The sequence below is a fragment of the Vidua chalybeata genome, chromosome 14, assembly GCF_026979565.1.
Source record: "Vidua chalybeata isolate OUT-0048 chromosome 14, bVidCha1 merged haplotype, whole genome shotgun sequence".
In the NCBI taxonomy this organism is placed as follows: domain Eukaryota; kingdom Metazoa; phylum Chordata; class Aves; order Passeriformes; family Viduidae; genus Vidua; species Vidua chalybeata.
The window spans coordinates 12,842,208-12,864,538 of NC_071543.1; the positions used below are offsets into that span (position 1 = coordinate 12,842,208).

The window sequence follows — 22,331 nt, forward strand, 5'->3', positions numbered from 1 at the left end:
AATACTCTCTGGCAATCAAGATGCATTCCAGATGTGAAAGAGAGCTCAAAACTTCCTTCAGCCAAGAAAATAAGTGTCACGGTAAGCTCTGACACCCCAAATCCCAAATTTAAGTAACCTCCACAGTTGCTTGCCTGGTATATAAGCTACTGACCATTGACTACAGACCCTCTATAAGAATAGAATCATATAATAGAATTACAGATTGGTTTGGGTGGGAAGGGATCTTAGAGATCATGTAGTTCCAATCCCCTGCCATGGGCAGGGACACCTTCCTTAGACCAGTCTCCTCCAAGCCCCATCCAGCCTGGCCATGAACACTTCCAGGAATGGGGCAGCTACAGCTTCTCTGGGCAAGCTTCGTAATCAATTTGCACAAATCCCTTCCCATTTTCTCCTGATTTTATTCTCAGTTCCACCTCTTTCTCAAACACAGCTTTACAAGAGGGTTTGACATTTTTCAGGCTCTTACATTTATGCTGTTCAAACCAAAAGAGCTTACTTGCCCCCCGTAACACATTCCAATCACAAGAGACTGTGACTGAGCTGGCCATATTCACCCCCTCACCACAATTCTTCTCTGAGCAGCAGCTGACAGAGACACTCTGCTGCTGCAAACAGCTGAGCTGAGCACAGCAGTGTTTACCCAGGGTCTCCCACTCCACAGACCTCCACTCCTCAGAAGCCCAAGCTGTTCAGCAAAGACCTAACTTGACCCAGTCTGACAGCCAGCATTTCACAACCACTTTATGTCAGCAGTTTCAAGTACATAATAACCATGTTTTGTTCAGTGCAACTTTCTCACTGTGAATGGCAAAATATCATTATCACCTGCAGGTTGAAGCCTGCCCTCTACCCCATTTAATAGGGAGATGATTATGCTATTCCCCCCGCTTTTCCCTTTCTAATAATTATGGGCTGTTGGCAGATGGCACTGCTCGGCACAGGGAGCGTGTGGGAAGGCAGAGCAGGCTGCAGGGCCGCTGCCCATGGCAGCTCCTGCTTTGTGGGGTGCTCCTGGGGACCCCGAATCCCTCGCTGCATCCTGCTCCCATTTTGGACTGCACCTAATGAGGCATGCCTGCCTCGGAGGGCGCAGGGGTTAAATGGGAATGGCTGTGAAAACAGTCCCTGGCCGTCTCGGAGCAGGAAAGCAGAGGTTAGCAGAAAAGTTGCTAAGCCAGCAACTCCAAAGAGAGCCGCCCTCACAGCCCACCCGGCTGGGAAGCAAAGCTGGGCTTAACCCCAGGAACCCACCGCTGCCCAGAGCGAGCCTGGGCAAGGTCCCCTCTCTCTGAGGAGAGACGGGGCAGCTCAGCTGTGTTAACAGCGAGGGTTCGCCCTGTGAGCTCCCAGTGCTGGCAAAGCAGCAAGCCCGGCCTATCTGCCTGTGAGAAACACCTCTGTGAGTTACTGTGACATCCACACTCAGTGGCACACAGGGTGAGCAGAGTCCAGAGCCAGACCCCAGCCCCGCTGGCCTAGGGCAGTGCTGGGAAGGTTCAGGCACAAGCTGAACGCTCTGCAGAGCTGTCACCTAACTCCCTGGCAGCAGCAGGGCTGTTCACAGGCCTAACCTGGCGTGGCATAATGGCTAGAGACAAGACACCGCTTGTCCCAGGAAGGATGCCAGGTCTGAGGCAGTGGGAAGGAAGCTTCCTCCCCAGCAGAAAGGATCTCATCCAGCTCTGCCATTTCCCCATTCAACAGTAACTTGCCCCATTACTGACTGGGAGAGAATGCCCAAAGAAAAAAGTGACCCTTACTGCCAGCCACGAGCAATGCCAAAAGGAATTCCTCCAACCAGAGGGGACATCAGGTATGTGCCACATGACCCTCAGCCAGCACATCATGCTCAAGGGCACTCCATCAGCTCCATCTTTCCTGGACTTCCACTGCTAAGGGCGTGGGTGTCCAGCAGAAGCATTCTTGTACTGCAGCCATGCATCCACACATGACCCAGGCACAGGCTGAGTCCTGGGAGGCTGCACCACGCAGAACCACACCAGCAGGCATCCAAGAGGATGCCAGGTGTGCCCTGTGGGCCTGGTGCAGTGCAGGGCCAGGGTGGCACCAGCTCTGCACGCAGGGCTGCCAGACCTGCTGCAGATGCAGACACCCAGGATGTCTGAGCCCAGGGAGAGTGCGGGGGAGGCCGAACTGATTTGGAAACCGCCCACTCCGGAGCCATCCCTGCTGGCACGTCTGCAACAAACCTGGTTGATGTGTTTCAGCTTGTCAATAATCTGGCTGATCACTGGCTCCGGACCTTTCACCTTCACCTCGTGGTTGCCAGCCTGGGCTTTTGCTCCATTTCTTGTGATTTGGGGACTGTACCTGTAGGAATGAGAACAGAGAAGACAACGATGTGATGGGCTAACAGAGAGGAGATCTTTAAAGTTCAGTACAAACGTAAGAAATCCCAAGACACGCACCAGCCCTTTCCAAAACAGAGAGCACAAGGCAGTTAATAATGCCAAAGAAAGGAAAGAAGATTCCCATAAACATTTTTGCTCTGACTTTGCAAGATGATGTAGTTGTATCACTTGAGGACAATGAAGTCCTTTCCAGTCCATTAGTAACCAAGGAAGATGTTCAACAGTATACAATAGAGATAAATATTTTCACATAACTTGCACCCAAGAGTCCTAAAAAAGCTGGCTCAGAAATTCTGGCTTGCTCATGTTTGTTTAAAATAAATCTTGGCAGACCACAGAGACTCCAGTACAAGAGCAGTAGTGTTGTGCCCACAGCCAAAAAAATGAGTGGGATGACCCAGTTAACTGCAAGCTGATTAGCATAACATCAACCCCCTTGCAAAATAATGACTATCACTGATGTGTGATTTCAGTAATAAAGAATTAAAGCATCAGAATATAATTAATGCTGTCAACATTGCTAATGGAAAATAGGTGTTGTCAAACAATCCTGATTTCAGTCTTTGATGAGATCCAGCCTTAGGGATCAAAGTAACTGCTCAGACAGAACGTACCTTGACTTTAGTACAGTGCTGGGCTCTGCACCACAGGGTATCCTGATTTACACAGGTACCATGAGAGTCAGCAAAGCCCCCATAGACTAGATTAAACTGCCAGGGCAGCTCTGCAGAGGAGGGCGGCCAAGCTGCACTCAGCTTTTTCATCAGCACTTAGGAAAGAAATATACATTCACCTGCTGCAAGATTTATGGAATGACAAAGTTTACCAGAGTGATCAAAGGGAGGAGAAGAGGGACAGAACTGCTGCACACTTGCCTTTGGAGGAACACGTCCCTGCACTCAGGACCTGGGTAACAGCTGATGATGCTCCAGCACAAGACAAGCACCAAACTCAAGCTCAGGTTTGGGCCAGAGCCATCGGCTGCCACCACTGCCTGCTGGCAGCCACGGCAGAGGCACGGAGCACACAGAGCTCTGGGCTGCTGCCACTCATCACAGCCCAGCGATGGGCTGTGGTGCTCTGCAAGCACAAAACAAGTCCTCATCTCCAAGAACTGGCAGCCAGAACAGGCACTACCAAACCCTGGTACAGCCTCCAAAAGTGAGATCACTGAGATAACACCAGCATCAGTCTGCTTTACTGTACATCTGTTTTTCCAGTGCCATGGGTAAACACCATGAATTTTCCTTCCTGCATTCATCTCCCACACATCATGTTTTTACCCAGCTCCCAGCACCAGTCCTAGGGCCTGCCTCCCTGTCTGTCAGCTCCCTGCTCCCCTGCCCAGCTAATCTTCCATCCTCATGCTGCCAGGCAAGCTCAGGCAATCATAGCCAGCCCATTTCACATGGATTTTGGGGAGAAAGTGGGACTTTAGCAGGCATTCAAAGAAGGGGAGGGAGACAGGAGGGACGGTGGGGCCAGATCAGGGAGGATGCCTTGCTAGGATAGAAAGCAACAGGCATGTGAACATTTGGCCACAGGGCACATGAAGGGGCTTGGGGATAACTCAGGGGCTTGGATTAAACTCTGCTTAAACTCTAAACTAGAGGATGAGATCTACTCAAACATGTGGGGATGCAAAGGCAACCCCAGATCTCTACTGGTGCAGCAGCAATCTGCCCTGACCTGAAATACTCACATAGTTTAATTACAGAACTGAGGCAGGTTTCCACTCCAAGGCTATCTCAGAGCAGGAGCTCCACATACAGGAGCTCTCTGCACCTCCAGCTGGGTCCCCAACACTGGGCATTCCCCATATGCATCTCCATTAATGGCTGGCAACCCTGCAAGATGCTGCACTGAAGAGATGACACAGGAAAAAGGACAGGAGAAAGGAGGTGTTTGTTCCTACAGCACAGGAACACACGCCTGTGTAAATTCCTTTTCCAGGCATAAGCAGCTTTTCCAGGTACAGGCATCACAGATTCATCAGCTTGGCTCTCCCAAGCTCCACCAACTCCTGACCACGGGGGCAGCTGCCTGCAGAGCCATCCCAGCCCTGCACTTCACACCAGCACCCCGACACCTGTCCCTGGGGCCTCCCGTCAGCACTCAGCATTCTGCAAAACGCCTTTTTTTTAATAGCTGCCTTATCCTGGGAAGCACAAACCGCGGCTATACCTGAGAAACAATCGCTCCCAGGTCAGAAGAGCCCTCGCGGGTGCCGTTGGAGGGTCGGTGTAGGCTGAGAGCTGAGTGATGGGGAGAAGGGGGCCAGGCTGGGGCCAGCCTGCAGCTGCCCACGGCTCCTGGCACAGCCGTGCATGCTCCCAGCTCCATCTCGTGGGAAGAGGCTGCTGCCGCAAGCACAGACCTGCCCGGCTCTGCTGGAACTCGGGCTGAACTTTCTGCAGGAGGATGGAGCACTGAACCATTAATCCTGCTGCTTGTTTGTCACACAGCCACTTAATGCCACCGTGCCGACCTGACAAACACATCTGGAGACTGCACATGGACATCCACAGCATGCGTGAGTTTTTAGATGACAAAGAAATTCCTACCTTTGGTGTCACTGTAAATTTAATTTAAAACACTGGTAGAACTCAGAAGTACATTGCTGAAAGGTCTCCTGTGGTTTCAGAGATTTAATCAGGAAACTCACACAGGTTTTAGCAAGAGCAGAACCAAGCCCACTTGGTGCATCCCTAAATTAATACAATCTATCTCCTAAACAGTTTTATACAAACAAACACAATAGCTTGGGTTTGAGTGGGCGAAATCCCTTCTGAAATCCACACAACAGCTGCCAGAGAGGATTTCTGTAGCCTACACAACAGAGTGCAGGAGGGAGGAACACAGTACTATAGCAATACTATACTGTAACTCCATGTCCAGAGACTGAAACTGTTCTCCAGAAGGTTCTCCTGGGGTTGTGAGAACCTCAGATCAGCCTTCTCAGGGGAAAAGGTCTACTAGAGAAGGAAGCAAACCTGAAAGCATTAGCAGAGCGATTTCTCCCTAAAACAGTGATGTTGGAGAAATGGAGTGCCACCTCCCGGTGCTTCCCACCTGGCCAGACACAAGGGTACGTACCCGACCCAAAATGAACCATTTGCACCATCACACGAGTCATTTGCAGCAAGGCAACGGGCCCAAAGCTGCACGTCTTTAGGATGAATTGCAAAAAAGGAGATGCACGGGGACCCACTACATCCCACCAAGCAGAGACATGGTCCTGTGTCACTTGGGTGCTTTGGGGGACACTTCCTCCAAGCTGAGACCTCCTGGTGTGCTCAGGTACAAGAAGGGCACCAGATCCCCTCAGCTGTGCCAGGCTCTGCCCCAGCACCAGCCTGGAGCGGCCACATTCAGGGGGATGTAGCCAACCAAAGGGTTAAAAGCTTTGAAATGCAGCTTCAGTGAGGGACCTGCATTCCTGAAATGCCAGAGAAGCTGGAAAAGGCAGCTGGCACCCCTCCCTGCAGCCCGGGCCAAGCAGCCTGGCCTTAATATGGCAGAGAGATGCCTCTGCAGACCCCAACAAGCTGGGGGTCCCGGGACAATACCCTTTACCCTTACAGGCTCCTCTGCATCCCCCCCAAGATGAAGGGTTGGTGAGCTCACAGGCAAAAAAGCCAAAGCACCACCTTCCTCCCACATTCTCCAGAGAGTGCAGAAAAAGAGAAATCTCTGAGCCATCTCGAGCTGTTTTCAGCTTATGCCAAGAAAACAGCCCCTTCTGCAGGACACTTGTGCCACTTCATGAAACCCCCCACGTGCCTCTGCCACGGTGACTGATACCAGCATGGAACAGCAAATATGCACAGAGGATAAAGGCCCCCACCCTGGTCCCCGGGGGTCTCTGGGCCAAAGGGGTATCAGTGTTGCAACATGAGCATGGTCTGGCTCACACTTCATAAGCAAAGCCCAAAATACTTTTCTCTTTGACGTGTCCCAACGTCAGTCAGCAGCATCTCCTTGCCTGGGCTCCCTGGGTATGGGCTCTTGCTGGGGATGTGGTATTTTCCAAACACAAATGTCACATTGTTAAATGTGCTGATAAGCAGCCCTCATTAAAAATTACTTTAAAGACAACCACCTTATGAAAACATCAATAATCTGAAGTTTTCTGTGGGGACAGACAACTTCAGACCCTTCCTGCTTCTTCTCATCCACCAGACATAAATGCCCAAGTATGCTGTCAAATTGAGGAATTTTCCTCTCCTTTCCTCTCCACCATCCACAAATGTCTCCTGTGAATGTTTGGTCTTTCCAGCCCAAGGCAGCTCATTCCAAGTTTTCATTTCAGAGCAAAGAAGACAAGATGACAAATGTTATTTAAATACATGGCAATGAGTGTAAGATGTGTGTTCATCCTACTCGGCCCTGCTAGGCTTTGAGGTGAGTTACTGCAATGCCTGACATGTGATTTAGAGAAAGTAATTCTGAAAGTCAAACATAAAGAATTACACCTTTTAAAAAAAGGAAAGTAAGTATGTAATTCAAATAACAATTAATTTATGCCTGCCTTCCAGTTGCAAATTATTTATTCAAATGTATCTCCAGTTTAAATAGCACAGTATCCCTCACAGGCTCTCTCTCTCCTATCTGTGTTCACTGAATTATACTTGTCAGAGAGAGTGGGTGTGGGACAAACACAACACAGAGGTTTCACTGCACAAGAATTATTAATAACTGAGTTTGAGAGAGCAACATTCCCCCAGACCCCCAAAGCTGCTCTGCATTTCAAGATGTGACTTACTACTGACCATGTGGACTGGTGACATAGAGTCCTTACCACATAGGAGGCAAAAGAAATGAAAAAAGGGAGAAAGGGAAGAAAAGTTTTGCCACCCGCCCCCATCCTAACATGAACCCAACTCTTACCTCCAGCTGGTTTTCACAGGTCAGTAAATTGGGTGCAGTGGTGAAGCCAACATTTTACTCTCTGACCATGCTAATTTCTGGTTTAGTGAGACAATCTCAGTGTCACATCAGCAGTGGAAGCAGTGGGGGCCAAAAGACTTGAAAAGCTGTTTCCAACCCACTCATCCTGCCCTGCAATCAGGGTGCAACTCCTGGATGTGCCCACAAGCCTCCAAGAAGAGGTGACAATTCTTTCCCTGACAGTTTCCTCTCTAAAGACAGATTGTCCAGAGACATCTGGTCAGTCACAGCCCATCCCAGACATGGGCTGGCGTGGGGTGCAGGTCCACCCCAGCTCTTCTCTTCCATATGGCTGTGTGTCCCCACTATCCCACGGCCATATGCAGGCATCTGTTTCATGGCAGTGCAAGGAGCAGGGGAGGGGTGGGGTGTATGGCTCTCAGGTGCCTTCCTGGCTTTGTTTGCTTGTGCAGAGAGTCCTTGCAGTTACTGCAGAGCTCGTGATGCCGCAGTCAATTTACACCACCAGCAGCTCCAAACAAGCTGCTTCAAAAGCAACCAGGAGGATCCAACGCTCTCAGTGGGGAGTGTTCTCACCTAACTAAAAAGGAACCATTTTCTGCTGGATTTCCAAATATCAACACCTGGAAGCCTCTGAAAGCCCCCTTAGATCCTGCTGTGTCAGTTCCCTGCCAAGAGAAGTGCTGCTTCTTCCCAACTGCCCCACACAAAGCTCTACAGCCAGTGACAGTGCTGCAGATGATGGCTTGGTCATAAACCTGAGGTCTCAGGTAATCACCTGGCTCAGGGAGATGGGACTTCAGGTGGAACAGCAAAAACTGTAACATTCATAACAAAACAATGGGAGTTGATAGCCTGAAGTCTCCCTCTATTCTTATTTCAGTTCAAGACACATAAATTATGAAAAAATTGGCTAAACCTGAGACCAAGCAGCGGGATAGAGGAAGATTCATTATCTTATTTTCTGAAATACTCTGGAAATTATCTCGGCCACTCAATAACCTACTGAATTTGCCTACTAGCCTTTCTTTATAGTTTATACTTGCTACAAAGCTGTGTTTTATGGGCTTGAAAAGTTATACAGCCCCCTCTTTGGGGATTCCATTGGATCAGATATTTTGCAGCACTGCCAGAAATAACCAAACCCTTCATGAACTAAAGGGTTATTGCTGGCATGGAATTTCCTTTGTTCCAATTACAGAATCTCATTTTTCTGTCTTGTTTCCAATTGTGCTTTCATTGTTTATGCTTTGTATGATTAAAACAAACCACAGTACGCTGGCAACAGCAGGGAAATATGAGACTCCTAGCTTGAAGAAGAGAATCTGGCAAGGTGCTAAAAATATATTAATTTTGAATTGGTACAAGGAAAATAAAAGTTATGCTGGTGATTTGGATTAATGTACACGTTTGTCTTGAGAAATTTGGAAATGGCAGTATCTAACAGCACTAACAGTAAAGCTTAATGTGCTTACAAGTTTTGCAGTGGGCAGATGTTGCCGTCAGTCTATTCAGAACAGCTTCAAAAGAATATACTCATGTAAGCAGATTACAAAACTCTGAGAATCTAGATTTAATAGGCTTTTAGTATTAAATGCTGCAAAACCCTGATACTATATATAAAGTTCAAATCACCTTTCAGATTCCAACGCTGAGCTCCCATAGAAACTGAGGTGAGTTTGATATCTCAACACCTACTTGACTTAAGCTGAAGGCTTTAAATGAGCTAATTGTTCAGTCAGGACTTGGTGATAAGAATCAACCTCTGTTTTTTTCTGCTTGGGATGGAGATAAGGATAAGAGAGGCGGGACAACATTTCACCATCTAACACCACCAGCAGGAGGTCTGGTGAGAGGCTGGGGCATGAAGACAGAGGAAAGGAAGGGCATCACAGAAACCCTCACTCAGGCAGGTTTAAGCTGTTTCACACCCACTGTGCCTACATGTCTGTCTCAGGGAAGTGCCTGGAGCTGAGCCCAGGAAAGCTGCAAAGAGGTGCACATGGATGCACGGAGACAGAGGAAGCTCCAGCAGGTCTGGTCTCCAGCTACCACAAACACCAAGCACTGTGACCCTCAACAAGCTCTTTGCAAGTGGTGCAATGTGCCACTTGTGGCTTTTGCTATGAACCTTTGTGGCATCCCATAAAAGCACAGTGTGTTTTTACACACTCTGAAAAGTGTGAAAAGCAGGAATGTGTTGCCTTTTATTTTTTCTTCCCACTTTGGTTTATGTTCTTCAACCATGCAAAAGCATAGCAAAAGACACAAGGTACTGCTCTGCATTACAGAAAAATCAACCTTTCTTGTGTGGTTACCACTGTTTGCAAGCAGTCATTTCAAGGCACCATGTCCCTAAATCCACAATAGGGATGACAATCAAACTACTGATCACAGATCAAACCTCAGGAAGGAGGATGTATTCTTGCCATTAGATGGTCCAACGTGGAGAAGCAAATGATCACAAAGTAAGATTCAGTTAAAAAAACGTGAGGGATTAAAAGCAGGATAAAATACTCCAGCCTGCTGCATTGCACTGCAGCCCCTTAAGAGAGAGGGGCTTAAAAGCAAGGAGGAAACAGAGGATAGTTCAAGGCTCAAATTGGGAAGTGAGACCCAGTGGAAATACATTGAGCACATCCAGTCCATGGGAGGAGAGAAACTCCCACTGCCTGTGGGTAACAAAGCACTGGGATAAACAGGACAGAGTAAATACCAAGCCAGAAAAACCACAGGAGGAGGATTGCAGAGTGCAGAAGGGACTGTTTGGATCAAATAACAAGACAGACACACATTGCTGGTATTATCAAGTCCTTGGGTGCACTGGCAAGGGCTGTGAAGCTGCTTTTCCAGGCTTGATTTAACATGTCATAGGAAAAGGGCTTAGAATAACTAACAAATTTTGTCATGACAGGGAGGTCTGGAAATGGATAAATCAGTAGGGCTCTATTCTAACTTAATGAACACACAGGTACTCCATTAGAAATGCAGGAGGTAAATAGCCACAATCCCTACAAGAACACAATCAAATCCTGGACATGCTCCTACAGATGCTCACACTGACCCAACAATGGTCAAACAGCTTAATCCACTGCCCACACAGCACCAGACATGGGAACACATGGAAGCATAGAATCCAGCCAACCACCACTCTGCCCTGGTCTTCACCTGACCAGCAGATTCAGCAGGAGCTTTCTAGTTTATCCAGGAACCCAGGGATTGCTTGTGCCCTGCTGTGTTGTCCCTCCAACAGAGACCAGGGTTGAAGTCACTCATGAGGGCCAGGGCTTGTGAACATGAGGCTGCTCCTATCTGTCTATAAAGGGTCTCATCCACCCAGTCTTCCAGGTCAGGTGGCCTGAAGCAGAGCTAGGCTATAACATCTCCTGTCTCTGCCCTCCCTTTATTCCTGACCCCAAAGCTCTTGGTCAGCTCCTCATCCATCCCCAGGTAGAACTCCAGGCACCCCAGCTGGTCACTGACATAGACACCCCATCCCTGCCTCCCCTGCTTGAGAGCCTGTACCCTTCCATGCCAACACTCCAGCCACAGGAACCATCCCACCTTGTCTCCTCCATCCTTCTTCCTGGCAGCCACCACAAGCACCAGGACAGCACTCTGAAATCAATACTAGGTATTCAAGCTACACCAAATTTCTTGCAAAAAGTGGCAAGATGGAGTCTAATCACCGACACACACCAGTCCAGCAGGAGAACAGAATTTCTCCAGTACATAACACACATTCTCAGAATAGCTCGAGTAAGAGCTGCTACACCATGAACAGCTGCTTGGCTCCCTCTTGGGGAAAACACTGAAATAAAGGAACTGGCAGCTTGGGGCACTCGAGCACTGTTACCTTACATGCTCCTGATTTTCAGGAATCCTCCCAGACACTCTGAAAGAGATGCCAAGCTGGGAAGTGGAAGCACATGAAGCAGCCAGTGTAGAGATCATTTTAACTATATTTTAACTACATCTTTGCTTCTATTTGAAACATTCTGCAAGTGGGTCCTGGGAGAAGAGTGCCCTTGACCATCATCTTAGCTCAGCTTTATTTAGCTGAGGTCTCCCTTCTCACAGCAAAAATATCTAATATCTGTAAGGGAACTGTCACTAATATTTCATAGGAGCTGGCAGAGGTGGCGACATCTGTGCAAGAGATCAGAGGGGACAAGGAGAGGAGTGGAAAGGCACAGACTCAACAGCCAGGGGCTGAAATCCTGGTGCCCCCTTCATGCACACAGACTTCATCTTCTCCCTGCCTTGCCCCCCTGCATGCCATGGCACCTCATGACGTGCCATATTGTGCCCACAACAGTCCCCTGGTATTCTCAGCAGAATGCTGAAGGCCATCTATCACCTGAAGTCATGTTGGATCTGCAAATAGCTCTGAACTTATATTTGCAGGAGGATCTGGACTCAACACCCTCCCATTGTCACCACTTCACCCAGCTGTGATGTCAGCAGGACCCAGACCAAAGCCACTGGCTGTGACCTCAGTGAATCGTTGTAAGCCAAGACCTCACCCCAGCTCCCCCTCTCCAGAGCTGCAGTGCTTATGGCCCTGCTTTAGAAGTTTTAATTAACAATTGCTGAGATAATATTGAAATAATCTTTTTCTTTCTAATTGATTGTCTCAGGCATAGAAATTCAAGATTTTCCAGAAATAAGTACCAACAGAGGACAGGTTTTTCCTTAGGCAACATAAGTACATTTTACTAAGCGTGTGATCTTACATGTTGAGTCTTTTTTTTTTTTTTTTAATAGAGCTTGATGCTATTTTGGTCTATTCGGTGTTTCAGGTCAGTATTGCAAGTACAGGCTAATTACCACCTGAAGTGACTGATCAAGAAGTCATAATTAATATCTCAACATTTCACCACTTCCTGATTTTATTTCTATTTCTTCCCTTATGCAAACAACTTAACAGCAAAGGATGCTTTGCAAAGTAGGGTGATTAGAGGAGATTTATGTATAATTGCAAAAAACATTTCCAAGTTCTATTTCCACATTATTTAACGTTCCCAAGGGGCATTTTTTGCAAGAAAAATCTCCATTTCTATTAACACTTCCTTCCTCTTTATGGTATGAATCCTGCACGTGCTTGCCTCTGTTAACCTCAATAACCACCAGTGCATCCTCTGAAATGGCGAGTGGGGCAGGGCAAAGCAGCCACAGCACGAGCTGGACCTTGGTGGGAACGGCTCCATCCAGAGAGGACAGCCAGGACTTGATGGGGGAAGGTGGTCAGAGGGCAGCAGTGGCACCACCAGAGTTCAGTGGTTCTCACCTCCTCCAGCTGAGAGCCACAGCAAGGAGAAATTCAACAAGGGAGTGTTCCTTGACCCTCCCTGGGTGGGGCAGGGGATGCCAACCACGCTGTCCTGCCACCAGGGCACCAAGCCTGGCTGCAGACATCCCCAGCCCCTGCAGTGCATGAGGACAACGCCCTTGCTGCTGCTCCAGAGGAGTGTGGTGCACTCTCCCATGGAAGCAGTGTCCAACTGCTGCTGCTCTCCTGTCTCTGGCCCACCCTGACCAAATCCCATCACGGATGCAGAGTTTTCACTATGCAGAAAACTCAGTGGAGGGCAGCACACAACCACTTGTACCTGTGCAGACCTCACACATCCATGTGAGCTGCAGCACAGCTGGACACTTGCTCTGCACAAGGGCCCTAAGGAGCGAGTCATGCCCTGGTCAGACTGCTCCTGTGCCTGGTTAACTAAAGATAAGCAGGATGGAGGAGAAGGAGGGCAAGGGAGATGTGATCACCTCTCCACGACTTCTTGTCCGTTCCAGCAAAGGCTGTCATTCTGAACAGCAGAGCTGTGGTTGCAGATGTACTCTGGCAAGCTGCTGTAAAAACTGCTGTGGGACTTCAGCTTTGCAATCAGCTCCCTGGAAGAAAGGGAGAGAAAAGGGTGCCCAGTTAAAAGAAGAAGAGAAGACGAGGTTGGTGCATTTTAACCAGTGAAGGTAGCCACACAAACACATTAAAGCAGCTAGGTGCAAACAAACCACAAAGCATCAGTTTTATTTCCAAACCAAAGCAGCTTTTTGTGTTTTTCCTTGATGTTATTCAAAGGCTGAACCCATGTTTTCCAGGTCAAAACTGCTGGTGATGGGGAGGGATGTGGAGGCAGCAGAACCTCAGCCCAACTTTGCACCAGGGAAAAGTCAGACACAATCTCTGCACTCTCACAGCACCTAAGGAAAGGTGCCACTGGCTCAGGCCACACATCCATGGGGTACATCTGAGCAGCAAGGGCTCAGGCTTTACTGTCCCCTCTGCTTTGCAGAAGGCAGCAGAGGCCCTCCAGGGGCTTCTTCTGGCTGACATTGGCCATCCAGCATTGCTGCAAGGGCAAGTGGCATTTCTGGTGGTAGACCAGAGCTGACATTCTCAGCACAGATCTGTACACATGGCTAAGGCTGTGTTTCATGCTGCACCATCAAAAGGACACGATTCCAAGGGATGCACTGGCTTGGCCATGGGGTCACAGTCTGCATTCAAAGGGGCAGGCTACACTCATCAAAATGGCTGTGTTGCAGGAAGGCAGGAGGAGCTGCAGGAGCAGTGCTTGCACCACACAGACAGGATGTGAATCAGGCTGCACCCCAACCCTGTGCCTTCCCTTCCCAGCAACAAGGATCTCCAGCTGGTCACCTGCAGCAGTGGTCCAGAGGGCCAGAATACAGGCTGGCCATGGGATCCCTGATGTTTATAGAGAGGTGACAGAGGCTCTGGAGTGGGATGGGACATCCCCCCAGCCTAGGTCTGATCCCTCAGGGACACTCAGCAGCTGTCATCAGGGAATAGTAGCAGATTTAATTAAGTAAATAGCACCAAAAGTAAGATAACAGGAATATCAGGGACTGGAGGCAGTAAGACTTGGCCTCACAGTCGTCTTGCTTGGTTCTAGCACATTTCCCCCTCTGGCAAGGGGGTATTGCTCAGCCTCCTTGCTCCCTGGGACAAATGATGAGGAATTAGCACTTGGAGCAGGGAGCACTCTCAGGGCATCCCCCGGGTGCTGTACAGGGGTTATCCGTGCCCTGCCAGCTGTGGGGAGCTGCCCTGCAGTCTTAGGTAGTTTGGAGTGCAGAGGGGTGTCCAGCTCCCTCCATCCCTCCTTGCTTTGGGATCCCGTGGGTTCCCTCTCCAGCCAGAGCCCGCGACAGCCAGCTGGGGGCAGGCGACACAAAGAGAAGGAAGCCTGTGCTCTGCGCTGCCTTTTCGCTGCCGAGGAGCTGCTCCTGCCGTGGTGGGGCTGACACAGCCCCGCAGGGACAGCCCGGGAGGAAGGGGGTCCTGCCTCTGACCACCAGCGCATCCTGCCCGGGCATCGCATGCACTGACCTGTCTGTCACTGCCCCTGCAAGTGAACAAGGGTTTGTCTGATGAGTCAGAGCCCCTCCAAAGGGTGGGAATTCAGCCGACAGCCCCTGCACCAATCCAAGGGATGCCTCAGGCAGTCACCTCCTGCGTGAACCACCTCCTACATCCATCTCCTGCACTAACAGTGGGGCGGAGGTCCAACCAACAGCACTTGGAAAGTCAAAATGAGGTGAGACCTGGATCATCAGTTATGGCAAACCCCATAAAGCAGAAGCCTCACTGCCCATGGCACTCAGCTCCTCACATCCTAGGCACTGCCTTGCTCCTCTCCCACAAGCCCCAGCAGAGCTGGGGAGAACAGGCAGAAGGAAACTTTCCTGGGGAGCAGAGCTCCCTGCAGGGCAGGGAGGAACTCCTCCATATCTGCAGGTATGAACCCATGTAATTCATCTCAGCAGATTTCATTAGCCTTCAGAGTCTTCAAAGGACATCCCTGTCAGAGTCTGGGCTGTGTAACCTCTGACGTGTTGAGACAACGGAGGAATGCAAGCCCTGGTGCTGTATCTCATGGGAACCATATCAAGAATGTGGCCCTGTTAGTCTTCAGAGAGAAATCCACCCAACTCAGTCTATCAGTTTCAAAAATTGCCAAGCTTGCTTGTTTCTCTTCCACGGGGATTTTTCTTTTACTCAAGACAGAAGTAAAGGCACTGCGTATACCTGGGTGTGTTTTCAGATCCAGAGGGGAGATGCTGCTCCCTGACACATCAGAGTGAGCCCACTTAATTACAGCTTCTACTTACATGGGGAAGGAAGCACAGGGTGCGGTGCCAGCAGTGGAGGCATCAGCTTCCTTTGAAAATACTCAGTGAAAGGCTGTTAACATCTGTGAACTACCATAAAACACTACACAAAAAACATGAAACACATTCTCCTTACCTACACACGGTGTAACACATAACAGCTCAATCTGGAGTGACCATTTCCATCTATAACTACACCTGTGAGTATTTCAGCTACTACAGCAGCGCCCAAGAAACCCAGACAAGGCATTTGGCATATTAACCTGGGTGCACTAGGTGAGAAAACACATGTGGACGCCTCATTGCACTTCAGAGTCCATCACAGAGCAGCTCTGATGCTCAGAGCCAGATTTATGGGCAAGGGAAATAAGGAGCTTTTCCATCTGCTTCCACAGGGCCATTCCATATGGTGGCTGCTCCTGCAGCCCATCCAGCAGGCACCACACTCAGCCTGAGCATTCTCACCTCCTCCTGCTCGACAAAGTTTCTTCTTGCTCAACGTGAGTCACTTTCAGGACTTTCTTGTCAATGAAAAGGTCTTCTGGATAATTAGCTGATCGAATCTGCCTCTGCTGAGCGTGGCCACATAACCGGCTGATCTGGAAAACACAAACACAGCAGTGAGGAAGCGCTGGGACTGCAGGCAAACAGCTGAGATGCACACTAGCACCTGCACATGAGCTGCTATCGTCCTGTCACCCCCATCTTGCTCACAGCTCAGCAAGCACCTGAAAGCAAAACTCTGTCCTAAGGTTACAAACTGGCTTTTGTATAAATACCCACCCCCTGGGAAGGAATGCAGGAAGCTTCAGGCAAAATGTTGGAGCATTGAAGGGCCTCTGTGGCTATCAAAACCCCTGAGCTGCAGGTGTGACAGGCAAATCTTCCCGTGTCAAGTTAACCTTAGACTGGCAGGAGAGGGCTTGAGATGTTCCTTGCTCCTTCCTTCCTGAACACCACAGCATCTCAAGATTCTGCACTCTAGCTCTCTAGTCAGACTTTTAGGAAACACCTCACCTCTGAAGCAGAATCCTAAGACCCTGGTTCTGTATCTTGAGGTAGCTCAGCATCTGCACAGACTGCACTGCAGATGCCCAGGGATGAGCATCATACACATCACTACTAATTAAAAAACCCAGGGTCTAAAATACAGCAAGCATTGGGGCCACAGCCTAGTCATATTGTGGGAGGCCCTGATTAACAGGGCTCTACTAATGGCACAAATTAGCTCATTAGCATACAGATTATTTGGGAACTGCCTGCAGCAGCAAGGGAAGGAATCCAAAGTGCCTCCTTCAAGCTCCCTCACATGGCCACTGTCCCGAGACTCACCCAGCATTGGGCACTGCTGCAGTCCCTGCTGTGGGTGGGTTTGCCACCATTTCTTTCTCTGGGACACTACCAAGGCACATCTGTCCCCCTGTGGCACCACTGCCACTGTCAAAGTCTCCTTTTGATCCACCCTGTGCTGCTCTTGCAGGACTCATCCATGCTGGCTTGTGAAAGGAGCTTGGCTGATTGCTGGGACCACGAAGGCACCACAGTTAACACCACCCTTCCTTTCTCTGAGCCTCATCCCACCACCCTCATTCAGGCTTGGGACCAACCCCACACCCATAAAATGCCTGTTCCTTGCAGCACCTCATTTATCTCTACACCACATCAAATCAAGGCAATCCCAGTAAGCTGCACACCAGAGGTTAAAAGCACACCTGCCACCCAAAGCTACAAGCATCTGATGTGTAAAGAGAAGAGATTAATTCTGTTCTATTACATCCTACATTTGGGTGGGCAAATAAATTAGTAATGTCACCTCTTTCATTATCAAGAGCAGCACAGTTTGTTTGCTCAGGTTGCCATACAACAAAGAGTAAAACAGAAACCTCCTGGGAGCTGGGCACTGCAGTTTCTGTTCACATTACGGTGGGAAGAGATGCTGCCACCAGTCCTTCTGCACCTGCAGTTTCCTCTGCCAAAGCAGTTCCTCCTGCAGCTGCCAGGGGAGCAGTTTCTGCAGTATCTTACCTGGTTTTTCCTCTTCTGTCCTCCCTTGGCTGAGCCTCCTCTCTGCCTTGCCAAAACCAAGTTTTGCGTAAGAATGCATCAGCCCTACTGCCCTCTCTAAATCACTTGGCAGGCTTCAAAAACAGAGGGAGGAAGGGATTCAGAAAATGGATGAAAATTGATGATCACATTTTGGGCTATTTTCTTTGCCTTTTGGGCTTTCTGTTAGCACTCATCCCTCTCATAACATTTACAGGTAGTCCCCTGATGCAAGCAGACAGGAATAGGAGGAAATAGGACAGCAGGAGGCCTGGAGAAGGGCATTTAGGGTCTGAGACTCCCCCACTGTGGAATGGGTCTGGATGTCCCATGCCCTTTCTACAGTGGCTGGTGCCACTGTCCCTGCAAAGGGCAGACCAGCAGGACAGTGTCAGGATGCTCAGGGGGTCTCTGTGGGCTTTTCCTCTGCCCAAGGCAGAGATAAGACTTGCCATGAAGCCTCCTCCAGGGAAACACAAGATACAGAAAAGCTCCAGGACAGTGGGTGTAGAGGAAGCAGTGCCACAAAGCAGCATCACTGCACCCACACCCTCAATGGACATATAAAGTAGAGGAGAGAAGTGGGAAAAGGTCAGATATTTTAAGCTGCTGTTTGTGATGACTCCCTTTGATTCTCCCCAGCTCTGTGAAAATCCCCCCAATCCCTTTCCAAAGCCCAGTTTTCAGCTGGCAAAACCTATCAAACCCTGAGAGAAGAGCAAGCCCGGGATCAAGGCTTTTTCCCAAGGATGCAGAGAGGCACTGAATGGGAGGGGAGGGTCAGAGTGACAGCGTCAACAATGGCAGCACCCGAGACCGAGAGCGTGCATCAAACAGCAAAGGGACCCGGCAAAGTGGGGATGCTTCACCTCCCACCCAGCACTGGAGGGAGCTCAGCCTCTCTGCTCCCAAGTCCTGCTCAGGAGCTGTGGCTCAGCTGCATCCTCACAGCTCCACACGGCATTTGGATACCAAGGTTCCAAGATTCATCGAATGAATAAGGCTGGAAAAGACCTCTACAATCATCGAGTTCAGTGGTTGATCGTCAAGGCAAATCATTGATCACCAAGTCCAGCCATTCCTCCTGTGTGGGATGAAACCACAAACAGGATTGTGTTAGCTGTGACATGGGACAGCAGATGAAATCTTTACAGATAGAAGGATGCACTGCTCAAATGATTCACCAAGTTTTTACTTATTTAGTTATTCCAGCACTAACTAACCTTTTCAGGAAAAAAGCCCAACCCTGGAGCCCATCTTGTGAAGTCACAGTGAAATAGCTGTCACCCTTTAGTCAAACAAAAACCTGGCTGAGATTTGAACTTTAAAATAAAGTGAGCGAAAGTAGAAGTAACAGATTGCCTGCTCATTTGCAGGGGCGGCATCGTGTATGCTTTTTGGGGGAGGGAAGGATTTCACAAACCATCTGCCAAAGTCTGCTGGGCCACAAGCAGTCCTAGGACAACAGCTCAGAAATCCTGTTTCAATCTTTCCCTCTTTTTGAGTCCACACTGCAGGCTCAAGAACACACAAACAAAGTTTACCAGTCTCTTCTTAATAATTGCCATTCTAAAGCAGGCTCCAAAAAGAAAAGAAAAATGCTACTATAGTGCAGTCACAGAAGGGACAGATACAAGCTCAGACCTTGAGGAGAAAAAAGTGTGATGATTCAGCTCTCCAAGTATTGCTTGCTCTGGCAGGAGCAAGGACAGTCAACTCCCCAGCACTGTGGTATGTCTGCAAGAAGGAGATCAAAAGGAAGGGAGCATCTCTAATCCAATTGCCAAACTTGTATCAAGCAACAGTGTTTAATATGTGATTTCCTCCCAACACACAGATATGAACGTGAAATTCAAAGCAAATTGACAGAACAGAACCGCTGGCTCTTCTCACTCTTCAGGCTCCCCACTCTACCAGGGGGATCATAAATATACACCAACCCTTATCTTAAGTACAGTCAGTGCAAGAGCTGTGCCTTAATTCAGAACAGGCTGAAGTTTGACACATTAAGCTACAAAAAATGACTAAGTAAATCAAATGCCAGAGTGTTTTTTTTAGGCAACAGGAGCTGGACTTTGCTTTTAAAAGAATCTGCCAGGCCACTGAAAAACTGCTGCAAGGGGACACACCAGGCAAGAAAAACCTTCCCAAAGCCCTGAGCTTTTACAAACCCCCAAAGCCACCAACACTGTAACAGCCCAAGCAAAACTACCCTGCCCCAGCTCATTAACAAACTCACTAATTACCCGATTTAATTAGCCTCCTCCATGCGAGTGTGACCCAGGCCACGAGGGGAACACTTTGCCTTCTGAGGAGACCACCACCCCCTGCTCCCCTCCCTTCCTGCGGCCACAGGAGGTGCCACACCCGGTGGGCAGATGTCCCCATGGGGAAGCAGCTGGCTCCCAGCACCCGAGGGGGCTGCACGCCTGTAATGGCTCAGCTTGAGAGGGAACACTGACTTGAGAGGAGCACAGCGACACGGCTAATGGAGCAGCACTATCAGCCCACTTTAACGCTTCCCCATTAATTTAAGATAAGAGGTGCCTGAGGACTGCAGGGACCAGATTCACCAGGGCTGCTTCCAGCTGAGCTGATGCATGGGTGTAAAGCACAGCACTGAGCCACGTGCCTACCTGCCAGCCCACGGAAACTGGGATGCCTGGGGTTAATTATCAAAGAAATAGTGACCACAGGAGCAGGTTCTGTGCAAAGCATCACAGCCCCTGTGCAGCTGATGGAGGGCACCTCCAGCCTGGCTATGGCAGGATGGCATTCCTGACACACTGAGTATTGTAAATGCAGGTGAACCTGCTGAGAAGTGATGATGTCTGACTCCATTTTAGAAGGCTGAATGATTTCTTTATTATAACTATACCGTAATACATTAATATACTATTTAAAGGAGATACTAAAACTACCTGCTTTTCTAACTACCATATCTAACTAACAACTGGTGACCCTCTGTCGAGAGTCCAGACACGGGTGGATTGGATTGACCATCAGGCTCAAACAATCCTCACCAGAATCCAATCAAGCAATCACCCTAGGTAAACAATTCTCTAAACACATTCCACATGGGAAAAACAAGGAGCAGAAATAGAAATTGTTTTCTCTTTCTTCTTTCTGTGCTCCTCTATGAAAAAATCCTGAGAGAGAAGAATGTGTCTGCCACAACTCCTGGTGAACCTGCTCTGCTGCCAAGGCACGAGGCAGAGTGGCCACATGAGGCAAAAACATCTTATCTTCCACATCAGCCAGGAAATCCAGGGGTGAAAGGATTGGAAAGCAGCACACTGGGATCCTCAGTGCCAATCTGAGCTCTGCTTTTAAGAGTAAGAACACTTTAAAGGTAATTTTTTAGATGATTTAGAAGAAAAAAAAAAAGACAAAAAATGTACCTAATCAGCTTCTCCTTGGCCAAGAAGGGATTGCATTAGACACTGCTGGATACCTGCTGCTGCCACTTCTCATTCAGCCCAGGAGCTCCACTCTGCTCTAAAGGAGAATTTGCTGTATTTGACCTTTGCTTAAACTTTACATGGAGTTTCCATTTGTCTTTTCTATGAATTCTTCTGCTTATAGATTCATTCTCCAGGAAGACACAGTATTTTTTTTCCCTCAAGGGGATGCCCTCGTTTTTGAAGATTCCCTCCCGCAATCTTTTTTGCTCTCTGGAGTTCACATAAGTCATATTATACTTACTCATGAGCTTCCTTTGGGAGAAGCCACACATTAAACTGAAAAGAGATTAACTATTATAATTGATTTGAACACGGCTTCTGAAAGGGTGATATGCTACAGTATGCACAGAACATCAAGAGACCACAGACATGTGGAGGAGGAACCAACTGATGCCCACTAAACCCCGAGCATCCTTTAGTGATGGAACCCAGTTTGACCAGTGAGGCTGAAAGCCTCAGGAAGGCAGCAGCTTGAATTGGTGCTTCTTCCCCAATTCTTTTTAATAACCTGCTCCACTACACATCACAAGTCTTATTAGCATTATAAAGATTGCATTTGTGCCCCGTTTATCTTCAAAGTCACCATAAAAGTGAACCTGAAGTCTATTACTCAAAGTGCTGCTACAGAATTCCGCTTAATTAAATTCTAAAGGGCTTAAACCAAAAATATACATTGCGATGATGTGGGATAGAACATAAACTTTTTAATAGTAGTAACCATGCACATTTACCATTTCTACAGGTGTAATAAAAATGCTAATATATGTTAATGTTTAGTCTGTGGTTAATGTTTTGTCTTGTTAATTTCCCCAGGGCTTTTATTACTGATTTAAATCTGCCACACTGCCCCAGTGATTGCATCGCCTTCCACAAATGGCGCCGCGCTCTCAAACGAACCCTGATTAACAGGAGTGGAGAAACATTTGGCTAGGACAAACACTCTTATTATATGCTTCTAATCATTAGATACATTTTGTCAGGAAGATGGGAAAGAGACAATTCCCCGCTCCCCCACTCCTCTCACAGCAGAAAAATGTGATTATGGGCATAAAAATGAATTTACAAGCCTTTATCTTAGGAAGCACATCATTATTAACTAAGTAATGATTGTTCTTCTGGTTCCAGGCACTAAAGCAGAAAGAACAAACTGAGTATGGTAACACAGATGTCTTCAGTGAACACTCCAACAAAATTCCTCATTAATGGAGTACTAAATGTTATTAATCAGCTCTATAGTATTACGATCTCCATTATTCAGACTGCAAGGATTACATAAGAGACAGCATCCTAACTCACTCATGCAGAGACAGGAATCAGAGGAAGTGACCTACTCTGTGCTGTGGAGAACGTTTAATAATGCATCACCCTTAAATAATGCAACGCTATAATG

General features: G+C 48.4%; 1 protein-coding gene across 2 annotated transcripts in view; it reads right to left on the reverse strand.

Moving 5' to 3' along the window:
- GPC3 (glypican 3) overlaps positions 1 to 22,331 on the reverse strand; it is a 145,512-nt gene that overhangs the window by 44,913 nt on the left and 78,268 nt on the right. For both annotated transcript variants that reach the window (XM_053955636.1, XM_053955637.1), the window contains exons 4-6: positions 15,900 to 16,033; positions 13,065 to 13,190; positions 2,217 to 2,337 (exon numbers count right to left, since the gene is read on the reverse strand). In XM_053955636.1, coding sequence (XP_053811611.1) covers positions 2,217 to 2,337; positions 13,065 to 13,190; positions 15,900 to 16,033 — 381 coding nt within the window. The remainder of the gene's footprint in view (positions 1 to 2,216; positions 2,338 to 13,064; positions 13,191 to 15,899; positions 16,034 to 22,331) is intronic.